This window comes from Macaca fascicularis, chromosome 9 (assembly GCF_037993035.2).
Source record: "Macaca fascicularis isolate 582-1 chromosome 9, T2T-MFA8v1.1".
Lineage (NCBI taxonomy): Eukaryota > Metazoa > Chordata > Mammalia > Primates > Cercopithecidae > Macaca > Macaca fascicularis.
Genome location: NC_088383.1, coordinates 57,972,595 through 57,988,355, shown reverse-complemented (window position 1 = coordinate 57,988,355; position 15,761 = coordinate 57,972,595). Strand labels below are relative to the sequence as shown.

The window sequence follows — 15,761 nt, the reverse complement described above, 5'->3', positions numbered from 1 at the left end:
GGATGCCAAAGTGAAGGAACTGCACTGGAGGCAGGATGTGAGGGTGTTCCAGAATGCAGCCACACCAGGGGAAAGAGGGTCTTTGCCCTCCATAGCTGGGGACACAGCCCCTGGGAGGCCACTGAGTAGGCAGGTGTCCATGACCCAGACATTTTCCTCTGCTGAGTGGTGAGATTCAATGGGAACTACAAGTTTGTAATCAATATTATAATTCATTAGAGGCACTGCAAAATTAATAAAGTGCATTTTAAATATGTAAAAGCCTGTCATACCCATAACCTTCCACGGACATGTCAAATTCCACAAACGATGGGGCCAGGGCTGCCCTCTGAGGCTGCAGGTTGCGTGGGGAAGTCATGGAGATGAGGCTCAGCGCCGTCTGAAGGGCAGTAGTTGAATCCTGGGATTTCCCCAAGGGCTGCAGGGCCTGGGTGACTCCAGGGTGCAGGCCAGCATCTGGGGCGGCTTGCCAGGGCCCCTCAGCCAAGCCCTGTGTAGTCTGTGACCCTAGGGCAGCAAGCAGGAGAAGAGATGTGTCTCTGCTCAAAGCATTTCTGCCCCGCTTCTGACAATAACCCCAAAGTATCTGCCACAGCCTAGAAAGAGAGTTCTACAGAGTCATCAGGTACTTCCTAAGCACCAGTGAGGGCGGCTCCCCTGCCCCCTTGCTGAGTCCGATAACAAGGAACGGTGTTGCTAACCTGCTCCTTCTAGAAACTTTTCTCTTTCATTCCAGCACACATCCCTTTTCCAGCATAGCACATTCTACTGCTGCCATCTCTGTCTCTGGCTTGCCCCACTGGAGTTACTCACTGGAGCTTTGTGTCTGCTCACCAGGCCCACACTTTCCTTCACAGCAGCCTCTCCTTGAAAGCTCCAGGCTCCCACCATGGCTGTCAGCCCCAAGCCTGATCTTGCACCCTTGCTTCTCCACTGGACCTGCCTGTTACCTTAAGGTCTTACGTGATCTTACATTCAAGTTGTCCACGACTTTCTTTTCTCTAAGCTGGTCCCCTGGGCCAGCATTCCATAGGTATTAAGCCTGACACAGGGGTACCACCTGCATCTTGGGCCTCCAAGGCTCTGACATGCCCTTGAGCTGAGAGCTGTACAGAAGCCTTCCCTGCACACCTCTGCCTAGTGCAGCGCCAGGTACTGCTGTGTCATGAAGGAAACTCTGTCTCTGCTTCCATGATCTGGAACCCAAAGGGGTCATCTGTCTTATATGGCTGGGTGGGGGGGTCATCTTTCTCCATCCTGATATGGTCTTTCTCCAGAGACCAGGAATTTTCTTTGCTTTTTCCTCAGTTGCTCCATTGAGCTGCAGACAAAACCATGTTTAAACCTGTTTGCTTTCCCACCTGTTGTAAAGGATCCCCCTCAGCAGGAATGCATATCATCTTTTAATTCCCATTAACCTGCCCTATTCTTGCCTCTGTCCTCACCTGAGCACCCAGGGTTGCCTCTGTGTGCATGAGATGAATCAAGGAGTTTCGTTGTGGCCGAAAGAGGTGAGGGAATTCCAAGACCTAGAAACTGTCTGAACATAACACACAAGAGGACCAAATGAAGACATTTTACGGGCAACAGTGTTCTCCAACTTTATCCTGACCACTGTCCTAGATGCCCGGAGCTCCCTGACCTCCCAGCCCCGCTGGAATACCCTTTCTGAAAGCAGTGTGGAGACACGTCTCTGCCCTTCCAGACAGACCAGACCAGACAGCTGGTAAGTTTAGGAGCCTCAAGATGGATGTCATAACAAAAAATAATGTCACAAAATGAATTTGTTGTAATTGCTTATAAATTTCTAACAGAATTTCCCATGCAGCACTATAACCAGCAGCCTCCTCTGGCAGCCATCGTGCCCGCCCCTGGGTGCCATGTCTGCTGGCTGGAAAGGCTGTCTGTGTGCCCTCTACACTTGCTCCTGTGTATAAGGAGCAGGGCCCCCTGCCCTGTGCATGGCCCTCGGCACGGCACTCCAGGTGGCATAGGAGACTCCTGCCCTCCCCAGCAGCTTCCCTTCCCTCTGTTCTCTTGTCTTCCACGTCTGCTCCCTCCCTCCCACCCTGTGCACCTTTGCACTTCCTCTCCCTGCCATGGCTCTCCAGGAATGTGGCTTCATGGAGAGGATGACAGCAGGAAAGCCCCCTGCAGGATCCAGGGGGCTTCTGCCCCATTCCCCTCCATGTCTGCAGTCCCTACATGCTTACTGCCCAACTCCCTACAGGGCACAGTCAGGCCCTCCCAGCCCCACCCCTCCTGGCAAAGCCTTCCAGTCCCGGTTCCCTCCTCTCTTTGTCTAGTGAACTCCACAGGCCTCAGAATGCATCTCCACTTCCTCAGAGCCCCCTCCAGCCCCCACATGCTCCATGAGAGGTGGCTATGTCTGCTTTGTGGGCACCTGCACACTGCCTGGCACAGACCGAAGGCTCATCCATGGATTTCCAGCCTTGAATGCTGGGACAGAGCCATGCCCTGCATCTGTCCCTGCAGTCTCTCCACTGCCTGTTGTGCAACCCCTGCCCTGCAAAAGACATGGCTGCCCAGCTTGGCAGCGTTGAAAATGCAGCATGTGGTACCTTAGCACATCCGGTTCAATGGCCTGGGAAGCAAGCTTCTCAAAGATCCTGATGAGGCGTGAGTGGAGGGGGCTGCCGCTGGTGGCCAGGGCCCTGTGGCAGGAGGCCATAAGGGTCCCGAGCATGCCTGCCTCACACATGACCTGGCGGTTCTTCTCCGACTTCACCAGGGACTGGATGTGACTGGCCAGGGAGCACTGGATCTCCTCGGAAAGCTAAGAGGTGACCAAAGCAAGCTGTGAGCCCTCCAGGGCAGAACATCTTGTGGGCAGCTTTGATAGGCTCCAACTTGGGCTGGGGTGAGTTGTGGAACAAGGAGACTGCGCCCACCTTACCCCACCCGCACTGCACCCATGCCTGTCTCAGGGTTCTTCCAGTGGCCTCCTCACCTGCAGGGGCAAGACTGGGAGGCAGCCTCTGGCAGGACACAATCTGCCCAGGTCAGTGTGGGGAGAGGTCAATGGCTAAAGATGGAGGCCACACACCAGCAGGCAGGAGGCTGGGTCTGCCCCTTAGACGTGCTGTGTTTGACCCACAGAATGTTTAAGCAGTTTCTGAATTAATTGTTAGCATTGAAAAGTCTGAAGATGTCACATAAAAATCCAGACTTGTGGTCTCTCTCAAAAGATGGGAGGATCTGACCAAGCTGGCTTGCACCTCTGCAGGGGGATGTGACTGGTGCTGGGTGGGAGCTGTACCCTCCAGGGGTCCCACATCCCCCCAGCAGGCTTCCCTCCCCTAACAGTTCCTGTATTGGAGTTTGCATCCCCGGAGTAAAAGGTGGAATCTGCCTGGAAGTACAAGCCTAAAAGAAGTACCACCTACCAAACATACACACTCTGTCTTGACAGACACAGACCCCACCACAGACATTTCGAACCACACTCAAAGTCTGCAGGCCAGGTAAAGTGTCTGGGGAAAAGCCTTTGCTGAAGCCACTCTCATCCCCTGAGTGCCATCTCCCTCCCCCCACCCTCCCATCATCCTGTGCCTGTCCCTCAGTCCTAAGCACATGCTGCCACACAAACAGCTGTGCTCTTACCTTACCCTGAACTAGGTTTCCAGCTACTTCCCTCGCTTATGTCCCTTGAAGCAAATAGAAAAGAGTGCACAGAGTGGGCTCGGTAATTATTTGACCCCAATACCACACATTGCTTTTGCAATCATTCTTTCATTGTAAAAAGATAAATCCTTGGAATTATCCTTCCCAGGCTGGATAAATGGTTTGGACTGGGTGGGATGTTCCTTTACAGAAACTCTTAGGACTGTCCACATTCTCTTTTGTTGCTGGATAAGAATGTTGTATCAACTGAGAGGGATGCAGGTTAGATCTTAATGGAATTTTGCTGTCCCAGTGGATGCTACTGTGCCCCATGCAGACCTCCTTCTCCAAGTGAGAGGAGTACCTGTCATGGCTTCCCCTTCTCTGCAGAACTGCCCTCCGCTAGGTAGGAGCTGCTCTGCTCAGGGCCAATGGAGCCCTACCCACTCAAATACACTTACAAACACACTTACATGCCCACTACCTACATACACACGCACATGCATCCGCACACACATGCACATGCACCATACATACCTGTGTGCACACACATACATACTCCAGCCTAGAGCCAATGAGGCCAGTGCCCTTGGGACTGTGTTATGCAATTCAAGCCTCAGAACCCCAAGAGCTCCGGCTGAGACAAGACTTTTGCTGTGAGTGCATCCTCCTTCAGCTCCTTCCCCGCCCGGCCTCCCTCACTCTCCTTCTCTCCTGAGCCCTTCCCTCGACAATCCCATATACCTGGACCCCTGTCTCAGGCTCCACTCTGAGGGAATCCGACCTGAGGCACCAGCATTCTTTCCACATTTTACGCCTGTGCCGCAGTTTGTAGTTTCAAGAAAGGAGATCAATGACCATGTAAATGAGGTCTAATTCACCAAAGTGAAGCCAGGAGAAGCTGGGAATGCACTACTTGAATAATCTCTCTCTAAGGAGGACCGGGGTCTGGTCTCTTCACATCACAGACCACCTGTTACACCCCCCAGTAAGAGCTTTCTTGGAGTCCTCCCTGCTTCCACTCTTCCTCTTCTTTCTCAAACAAGAATGAAGCGGCTCTCAGCACCATCTTCTGGGTAAAGCTCTAGGCATTTAAAGATGAATAAGACACTGTCCCTGCTTTCAAGGGATTCACAGATTAAAGGTGAGACAGGTGGGCAGACACATTGTCCCAGCACAGTGTGAGACGTGCTCCAGCAGAGAATTTACCACATCTGAGCACAGCGGGTGGGGTGGTCCCTGCAGCCTCTCACATATTTCACAAGGCTCTTGAAGTTAGAAGGGACTCCAGGCCTGGCATCTACTGTAAGGGCCAAATTTAATCCTGGGATGAGATATTTCCTGGCTATTTAAGCTGCAGCAGGCCCTTTTGTAAGCATTTTGACACGTATGGATTACGCAATCACTGTGAGAAGCCTATGAGGGAGGCACTATTATCATATCCATTTTACAGATGGGGAAGCTGAGCCCAGAGAGGGAAATTGCCAGGGGCACATGGTAAGGCTAGAACCTGAATGATCCCGAACCTCAAGCTCAGAGTCACCTCATTCCATCATCTCCTCTCCACACGGGCAGTCACTTGAGGGGTTGCCTGTCCAAAGATGGTCAAGAGTATGTTTCTAGCACTAAGTGACAGAAATAAATAAGATAGTGTTCTTCCATATGTAGCTAACACAGTTTTGTAGCACACGTGGTTCAAGGATTAAAATGTATGAAGAAAAATATTTACACTGTTCATCAACAATTTCTAGATTGTTTTAAAAACTGGATGGCTCGCCCAGGCCCCTTTCACAGCCTCCTACCCGCCTTCCAAACACATGGGCCCTGTAGCTCCTGCCTCACACTGATGGCATTCAGGGAAACCCCTATCTCTAAGGCATCTTCAACAACATTTCTGGTTTAAAAGGTGAGCACTGGGGGAAGAGGGATAAAACTACATTAGATTGACTTTCCAGGGGGACATCCTTCCCAGGTTGGACTTTGCCATTCTGAAATGTGACCATTTGCCAGCATTGCTATTTTCCTGAGCACATGATGTCACTGATGTGGAGGAGCAGTCTTGCCTGGAAGACAGGGTCCCCTTCCCCAGAATGTGGCGTCTGCACAGACAGCCTGAACTGGCAGATGGACATGTGTAGCCCAGCAAGGACCAGAAACCAAAAGCAGAAATGCCAAAGCTAATTCGTTATAAACTATTCCATCACTTTGACTCTTCCCCATGGAAATCCACCCAAAGTCCTTGATTCCCTTCCCCAGGTCTTTTTTCTGAGACTCCAACTCTCTCTTCCTTTGTCCAACCAAGCCCAGCTCCTGCTTCTCTTCTCAAAACAGAAAAGTAACATCCACCCTCTTGCCTTGAATATCTCATGTCCCAAAACTCAGATTATTTTATTTGGTAACTGCATTATTTCAATTTAGGGTGAGAGTTGAGATGCAGTCTGTATGAACCAAAAGGCAAAAATAACATCACAATGTATTATTCAAAAGGATTAAAAAGAAATGTCTATGATCTCCAGTTTTTATTACCAGCACTTCACTTATTGCTTTGGGGACTTCTGGGTTTGTTCTGGTTTGTTTTGGCTTTGCTTCTTTTCCCCCACCATAGCAGGAATACTTAAAATCTAAATATGCAGAAAAGAAAAACAGAAAGTTTTCAAAAGGGAGAAATGCTGATCTTGTCTAAGTATGCCGCAAGTTTACTCCAAAATTGCTCAATACCCCATAATGGAGGAGGGAAAATTGATCGTCCTCATTATCACTGCAGCTCTGTCAATACCAATATTGCCTTGTTTTGAATAAAATGCGCTGTTTTTTTAATGTTGGTTCCAGTAAAACGGGGTTTTAGTGAAAATATGAGCAGTAGCAGGAAACCAGTGTGGTTTCTTCCCCTACAAATGGATTGATTTTCCTAACGCATATTACTTCCAATGCAGGAGAGGGGATGGAGGTGCAATTAGGACTCAATGGTAAGAGTGCAGGGTCACCAGGTTGGCCAGCGGGCTGGGCCCGCAAGGCAAATTAGCACAGGGTGATTTGCGGGGCAGCCTTAAGAAATTTTCTGCATTCTCCACTTAACGGTCTAGCCTTTAAGTACACACGGTCCGGCTGTGGATGTTCAATCTTATGTATCGCTCTCTCTGTTCTCCACTTTCTCTCTTGGTGCAGATTAATATGGTCCCCAAAGCCCAGTGAGGGCTGGGTCCTGGAGCAATGGGTCCCTCTAAAGAGGCATGGGTGTTGGGTTCAGCATTCCAAGATATGTGCATCTTCTGCACATGAACCATGTCATCCTCACACAGAAATAAAAACCACCAGAGCGGCCAAGTGCCTGCTGCCCCAGACACTCCGAAAAGCACTAGAGACTTTACTGAGCTACTCAAACTTGGATTAATCACTTGTTCCAATTTGGTCAAAATGTTCTTTTCTTGATGATTTTGAAGAGAGATGATAGACTTTAAGTGACTTCAGCTCTTTAAGTTATCAAAGACTGTAAATGACAGCAATAAATGGGGCCTACAGATGTGCTTTACTTGACAAGTTATTGCTTTTACCACTGCGTACTTAGAATTAGGTCTCTCTTTATATGAGCACGAACTTTCCATTTTGCCATGGTCCCTCAACCTGATATGCTGCTTCATGGTACCCATATGGCCTGGTAGGCTTGGGAGTTTATGATCGTGGTTTAGGTGTAAGAGATTCCAACCCCCAAGGAGCTAGCAGAATCCACGTGTAAAGGGCCTGGCTTCCTCAACATAATTAGGCAGATCTGTAACCAAGTGAGTGGGTGGGTGCCTGCTCCAAACTTGTTGTTTCTTTTCCAAATTACATGCAGATGATGGGCAATGCGTCCTGTAAACAGAAGTCCAGGATCTCACATCTACAGCATATTTCTCTCTTTCCCATTTTTCTTCCTATCCTCCACTTTTGTCCCCTCTGTACTGCAGCCATAGTGACAGTCTCAGCTTCTGCTAAACACCATACCCTTTTCCACTAATGCCTGAAGTTGGGAATGTCCTTTCCAATCCCATCCCTTTGCTGAGCTCCTGCTTACTACTCAAGAGACAATTCATGTGTCCCGTCACCCAAGAAACTTTTTCTGACTTTTCCAGCCAGCACTGTGTCTATACTTCAATCATGATAAATTCCACACTATGGCTAGTTCTTTCTCTCTCTCTCTCTTCTTCTCTCCCACCCCCACAACACCGTGAGCTGCTGCTCGACCCATGACTTTTCACCTTGTTTTCCCTAGTGGCCATCTCTGCCTTACTAGGCTATTCTCTGCCTTAGAATAGCCACCTAGTAAGCACAGGCTACTCTAAAACACAATAGGCACACCTAATCCAGAGGGCTGACAGAGAGTCAGAAATAGTGATGTGCCAATGAAGTGTTGAAGGATAATGAACAGAGAGCTAAGCAGGTGAGGAAAATGGGCTTTCAGGGAAAAGAAACAGCATATGTGAAGGCGGGGCAGGTGAGAGTAAGCACAGCTTTTCAAAGGGTTGGGGGGTCATTAGGCAGAGTTGCAACATTCAGGCCCTTGGGTGTCCTGCAAAGGGGCTCGCTGTGCTGCTGGCCATACCCTGCCCCACGCCAGCACATGGAGCAAGGCAAACACTGTGCACGGAGCCCTGAACTCCTCAGATTGCCAGTCCTGGAGGGCTGGGAAGCCTGGAGACCGAGTGCTGCCTTTCCTCCTGAGAACTGCCTGGAGATTCACCCACTTCTGCTGCAGCTGATCCGAGAAGCCCCCAAGTCTCTGAAGCAGCCTCCACCAGATGCTCCAGATGACAGGACTACCCTCCATTTTTTGGCCCCATTCTAAGCTCTGGTCCTAGGCCCAGCCTAACCCAAATCAGTATCCTGCCCACTCCAGGCCTTGGTACAACAGTCTCCAATGTGGTCCCCAGCATGGAAGTAAGGACCTGTTGCTTGTTGATCTAGAAGGTCCCCATCTGTAGAGAGCCTGCCTGCCCAGGACCTCCCAGCTTGGTCCTGACTTTCTGGGGGTCCTGGAAGTGGACATGTCTGTGCCCCAGCTCAGAGCCTGCCCACCCAGCTGGACGCTAAGCTCACCCACCCCCAGAAGGTGAAATTCGTTATATCATGTCCTCACTTCACTTGGGACTATTACTGACCTTGCCCTGAAACTGCTAGGACTTACACTCTTCTGTCCTTCCCCATCCAGTGTAGACATGCATTCAGACATGGCACAGGCCTCATTGTCACTGCTGAATTTTGATCCCATGGATTCTGATCCCTCGCCCAAGCTGGTAGGGACTCTTCTCCTCCCCATTTTGACATCTGATGACTAACTCCCCTGCCTTAAGCCAGCCACATTCAGCTTCATGTAGATCACTGATAAAGTGCAGAACCAGCCAGAGAAAGTACCGAGTCTTCTGATTCATCGGCAGATACATTAACATACAGTTCAATATCAACTTCCTGTTACTCATTTACCAATAGTGTAATGTCAGTCGGAAATATATCTAAAATGTATTATCTTCTACTTAATAGTTTCAGAATTTTATACACCATGACCCAGAACACAGACTGTCAGAGCTAGAAGGGAAGGGAGCAGGCATGGGGAGCCAGCCTCTGATGCACACATACACAGGGCAGGAACTGTACTAAGGACTTTACAACTATATTCTCTTCCACTCTTCTCAATGGGAAAATATCATCACACCCATTTTGCAGATGAGAACACTAAGACTTAAAAGGGTTCCATCAATCTCCTCAGGCCACATAGCTAGTGGGTAGCAGCTCTGACATGCCAACACAAGCCTTACTCCAAGGCTCATGATTTTGATACTGCATCATGCACTGATTATAAAAAGCTGGAATTTAGTATCTCATATGGGTCATAAGTTGATGGCCTAGAGAAGTGTTTCATTTGGTGGGCTTCATTTGGGTGGGCTTCTGTTTCTGTTTCATGTCCCCTTAATTAAATGTAGACACCTTTAGACAGAGCAAGTGCTCTCCTTTGGCCACACTCTCCACCCCTGACTACTGCTTTCACCTGGTTTCACTTATGCATGTTCATTACCTCTCTGGACCCAAGATGTTGAGTCTGTGATCTCTGTGATCCAGGCCAAATCTGAGTAGTTGAAATTGAGATACAGAGAAACAAAGTAGCCTATGTATGTCATGGAAAAGGAACATTATCAAGGTCATCTGATAATTAGGCCAGGGCTGACTCCATTTGACTTTAACTTACACAATCATTCCACATCCATGGCAGCTTGCTTTTCATCCTTTCTTCTCTATGTGAGATTACATCTGTTTGCTTTTTTATTTTATTTTATTTTATTTTATTTTATTTTTGAGACAAGGTCTCACTCTGTCACCCAGGCTGGAGTTCAATGGCACGATCATGGCTCACTGCAGCATCAACCTCTTGGGCTCAAGCAATCCTCCTGTTTCACCCTCCCAAGTAGCTGGGATTACAGATCACACCACCATGACTGATAATTTTTTTTTTAACTTTTTTGTAGAGATGGAGTTTGCTATGTTGTCTAGGCTGGTTTCAAACTCCTGGTTTCAAACAATCCTCCTGCCTTGGTCTCCCAAAGTGCTGAAATTACAGGCATGAGCCACCATACCTGGCCATATTTGCTCTATTTATAGAGAGTACTGTGAGAAGTCACCTAGATTTTGACCAGAATTTGAGATTTTCCACTGAGGAACAATAGAAATACTTTGCGTAAGGGGCTGAGTGGGAAAGAGCATAGGAAACAGATTTTGAATGTATTTGGAATGTCTAATGTGTTATAGTTTAACAAAGCAAGAGTCCTACTTTACCAATTTCCTTGTTGGTGGAAATGGCTCTTTTCAAATAGCCTGCCCTTATGCAATGCTATCCAGGGCTATTAATGTTGTCAATATTTTAGTTATTTGAAACTCATACAATTAGTTCAGTGTTTGAAATAAAGACTAATTCCAGAAAATGGCACCCTTTCAAAATTTAGGCATAAATGAGTTGATAGATACATGCAGCTCTGAACCCAATCTTCTCTGTGTCTTGCCAGGCTATTCTGGAGGCTTCCATGGCAGCAGTGTCTTCACCGTAGCCTTTAGATCTCTGGAATTCACCCAAAAATGACTCGAGATGCAGACTGAGGATGATAATACTCTCTAATGCCCTGGCCTGACTGTGCCATTGCCTTTCCATAACCTCCCACTTCCCTATGAGAAAGGCAACTTGTTGGGCGGCAGGAGGTCCAGTCCTCATGTCAGGCATGTACACTCACTATTGCAGCAATGTTGATTCTATCGCTTAATTCCTGCAAGTTTCAATTCTTTATCTGCAAAATGGGTCTACTGATATCCACCTTGCATGGTTATTATAATGATTAAATGATAAAATGCTTGTAAAGCTTTTAGCAACTCATGATAGTAGCTGCACCACTTAGCAAGTGCTTCCTTCCTGTGTCCCTGTGCGTGTTCTGCTCACCATGCTAAGCTCCACGCATTGCTTCATGTAATCCTCATAATAATATTTCAGAGAAGATGTCATTATCCCCACACTACACAAAGGAAGCTAAGAATCAAAGAAGTTAAATAATTTCCCCACGGCTCTGTGACTGCTTGGTGACCCAACTGAGACTTGACCAGAATCTACTGTTTTCAGAGCCTGAAGTCTGCCCTCTATAGTAAGTGTTCAGTAAACATAGTGATAATGACAATGATGACATTGACAGTGATGTCGATGAATGGCAATGCAATAAAGTTCAATTCTCTTAGCTCGGCATTCAACGTCCTCCACAACGTGACTTCAAGTGACCTTTCTAGCCCCACTGATCCATATGTTCCATTAATGTGTTCTATTTTAGCCTTTTCATCCATGTGTTCTATTCTAGCCCAGCTTAACTATTCACAGTCCCCAAATAGGCATCTTTGTGCTTCTTTCTGTGTCTGAGCTTCTCTTCCCTCCCTCTTCTACCTGATCTGGCATAAACATCCCTTTCCTTTAAAGCCTAGCTCTGGTGTTCCACCTCTCCGAGTCTTTCCCTCTCCTGTGTCCCAAGGCCCTGTGGGCAAACCTCTGTTATAGCCATCAGGATGTTGTTTTACTGTCTTCTACACTTCCCTGCCTCCCATCCTCAAACCCTGATTACAGGTCCTGTGACATTTGTCTCTGAATCCCCAGAGGCACATAGTAGATGTTCTGTAATTATTCACAAAAGCAAACATACCACATGGGCAGCTACACAGTCTGCTAAACTAGACCTGGCTTTCCACTCTCTGCATTGTGATTGTCTGGTGCACAGCAAACACCCTCAGTTAAGACCTGATTAGATGCCGTAGACCTCAAGGAAGTGGAATGGCATTTGGGACTGGAAAGTCCTTCCAGTACTGGTCACAGTTCTAGCCCATGACCACATCTCTTATGACAGACCCTCATAGCTGCTAAGCCTGCTAGAAAGGGAAATTATCTTTATTCCCAATTAGTTAATTTTTTCTGGAGCCAACTCAGCTCCAACAGAACTGAGCTGGACTCCGTTTTTGCATTGTGCATAGTAAAAATCTGGCCACCCAATTTCTAATATCGATGATGATGCCAGAAGCAGAAAAACAGCTGGAATACCTGTTTCCAAAAGCAGCTCATAGAGCTATCATTTTGGAGGGGAAAAGAACCTCCAGAACAAAAGAACCACAGAACAAATGTAACATAGCCACCACTGGAAATAAACTAAAAGAGAACACCCATAAGTTTAAGTCACGGCCTCCAAGATGACATGTGCACCTTGGAAAGCCATCAATTTCTCATCCATAGGGGAGAGAGAGCAAGCGAATAATGTAAAGGAGGTATGGGTGTAGGAAGTATTAGGAACCACCAAGCTGACCTAAAGGAATATGACAGGAATCACACTTTCCATCTTGCTGGTAACACTGCCATCTACTGAAACTCTCCGCTCCATTTCCTACACCAAAACCTGTGGAGGCCTGCAGTCCGTTTTGTTTCAGCATTTTCTTGTGTGGTCTCATTTCTCATTTGATTTACTATTCTATTTGTTGTTGTGAGGTTTCCCCCACTCCCTTTCAGAAATTAATTACTGTAATTATCCAACTTTAATAGCTGCTGATTTGGCATCTGCAGAAAATACTGGAGAAAATGCACTACATTTCATTTGCATATTTGAGAGGCAGTGAGGGAGAATTAGACTTTTCCTAAATTACTTATTGTGACCTGGATATACAAAACGTAACTCGTTCCAAATGGAATTCTCATTTGCATACTTCATTTGTCCAATTACCGTCATAGAATAAGCAAAGAGCAGAGGTTCTTCCCCATATGGTGATGTGATGACTCAGGGAGTTCATCTAAAACTGAGGCTTATCCACGGAGCTTCCAGGCCTGTAAGAGGCAGCAGGAAAGGCCACCATCCACTCTGTGTCACTTCATCAGATGTTGCTGCAGTGGATTTTTGCAGAATGCATCCATCAGCAACTCTCTGACTGCTAAGACCACCCAGGCCACAGGCTGGGTCTTTCCAATTGCAAGTACAATGCATTGTATGAAATATAGCTAAGGAAGCCAGATGCCCTCATGATAAGGCCGTTGTACCTGGAAAGCTGTGCCATGCCCAGAATGCATGACCCTGCATTCTGTGAGAACTGCAAAGATCGGGGACCCATTCATCCAACATATCTTAAGCTTGGGCCAGAGGTGTTTCAGATCTTCCCCTCACCATCACCACAATCTTAGGAAGTCAAACAACTTTCCTGAGCCCCAAGTACCTCCAGAATGGGGAGCATCTCATGGACTTCAAAAGGTTGCTGTGAAGATTGGGGAAATAGCATTCCTGGCACAGAGGTGATCCCTAATGTGTAAGAGTCTCCATGTTGTCCCAGGTAGGTCCTGGCTTAAATACCAAGCCAGAGAATGTAAAATCCCAGACTCTAGGTCATTCATGGGCTACAAGATGGGATTTAGGGGTCAAATGTTTTTGCCCATTTGTTAGATGAGTAAGGTAATGAGAGCAGCTGATCTTTAAAGACATTTCCCCACAGGCCTCTCTCACCTGCACACACCTGTCACCCCTCACAGAAGAGGAAGCTTATGTCCCCTCCCCCTGAGTCTAAGCCGAGTCCCTGACTAACTTTGACCAATGCTGGCTTTTCCTGGGCCTAAGCCCTCAGCAGGCCTGGCAGCTTCTGGTTTTGTGCCTGTGGGCGCCAGGAGCCACTGTGTGCCCTGTTGAAGAGTCTGCCTGGAGGGACACAGGCAGAGGCCAGATGGAGAGGGCTGTGTAGAGACTCCAGGATCCCACTGACCGCTTCAACCAAGGCCCCAGGTATGCCACTCAGCTAAGCCAGCTTAGAAGCCCCTTGCCAGGGAGCCAGCCTTGCTGAGGTGCCACAGCTGCAGAGATCATCCTGGGAGGTTCAACCCTACCGGCACCATATGGAGCAGACAGGCCATGCCTGCTGTGCCCTTCTGAATCCCTGACTCACAGAACCATGAGAAATGACATGGATATTGTTAACTGCCTATCCCAGTTTATATCAGCCTACCCCTTTCCCAACTCTCACTGTTATGTGTATCTGTGCCATTGGCTTCACAGCACTTTTCCATCACTCTCCAGCAGGGGAACAGGAGCAGGAACAAGAAGTCCATTCCCTAAGGAAGGGACGTGGAGACATGAAACCGAGTCAGGCCTTTTCTTAACTCCTGTGCTGAACACTACAGATTCCTTTCCTGGAAACAGTTGCTGTCTCAGAGCTTCTGCTCCAACACTCCACTTTTCTCACTGATCTTAGAGGACTTGCAATATTTTTATGAGGTCACTGTCATTTTTAGGCTGTGACTAATAATGTCAACTAGTAGCCATTTCTTCCCCAAACATGTTGCCTCCTTCAGAACTCCTGGACAAAGCAAGGCTGGACCCTTCATTGCTTCCTGAGAGTGCTAGGTCCTGCTATTCATCCTCCGGAAGCCACTTCTATGTATAGGGAAGACCAGGAGGCCTGCCCCAAGGTAAGGCCAGTTTAAATACCAGGTCCACAAATAGGCATCCTTGAGACTCATGTGCATTGTCTGAATTCACATTTCTCCATTGGTTAAAATACAGGCAATGATGCCCTCGACAAAACTGCAAGAGGAATAAATAAGCCAAGAAAAGGCCAAGAATCAGCCCGGGACAGAGTAGCTGCTCAAGCCAATGAATCCTCTTTCCTTGGCTGCTGATAAACATAACGTGGTGCATTTTCCAGGCCTTCCTCAATTCTGCCTGGCTCTTTCTTGGAACTTCTAAAATATTTATTCTTTATCTTGAGACTGCTGACTCCAACTTCATCTTGTTCTGTTACTCCACGCCCTCACCCATACCAGTTTTTCTCCCCATAATGGCGCTGTTAGTTCTGCCAGGACAGACACTTGAGAGTCGCCTTGGCTCTTTGTCTTCTCATTACCTGTAGCCTCCTCTTCTCGGAAGCCTGTGGTTCTGCCTCCGAACAGGTCTCTTAATTCCTTTCTTCACACCTTCCCACAGACACCACCCTAATCCAGCTATCACCACACATCACCTGGACTGCAGGCAGAGCCTCGTAACTCTTGCCCCTTGCCTCTTCCCCTCAACCCTCATTCCCTGTCCATTCTCCACCAAGCAGCCAATGCAATGTCTTTAATACAAAATCTGATCATGTCACCTTCCACTCACGTGAGAGAGGCTTCTTGTTATCATGTGCATTGTCAAGGCTCCCAGAAGCCTGCATGCCCCATCATCCCCATTATCGCCTGACCAGGGAGCCCTTGCTCCTGGCTCTCCCAATTTGCTCCTGCCCTAGCCACCAACAGCAGGCCCCTTCCCACCCAGCTCATACTAGCTACTCACCCTTCAGGGCTCTGCTTACATGTCACCATCTAGAGACGGCTTCCCTGACCTCCAATCCTTTATCTAAATTAGATTGAATGAGGTCTGTTCCTGCCTCCATTCTCATTCTTCTCCCTCAGCACCCTGTTTTTTCCCTGTAATATCACTTGTCACAATTCATAATTACATATTCATTTGTGAACTCATTTATTTAGTCTGTCTGCACTGTCACTACCTCCTTCTCCCCATCATAGAGGCAGGCTCTGCGGACAGTGTCTATGCTCATCTTGCTAGCTGTGCATGAACTGCACAGAGCACAGG

General features: G+C 47.8%; 1 protein-coding gene across 8 annotated transcripts in view; it reads right to left on the bottom strand.

Moving 5' to 3' along the window:
• Nucleotides 1-15,761, bottom strand: part of WDFY4 (WDFY family member 4) — a 295,895-nt gene that overhangs the window by 203,527 nt on the left and 76,607 nt on the right. For all 8 annotated transcript variants that reach the window (XM_005565163.5, XM_015456044.4, XM_074001615.1 and 5 more), the window contains 3 exons: nt 2,583-2,797; nt 1,446-1,540; nt 273-507 (listed from right to left, as the gene is read on the bottom strand). In XM_005565163.5, coding sequence (XP_005565220.3) covers nt 273-507; nt 1,446-1,540; nt 2,583-2,797 — 545 coding nt within the window. The remainder of the gene's footprint in view (nt 1-272; nt 508-1,445; nt 1,541-2,582; nt 2,798-15,761) is intronic.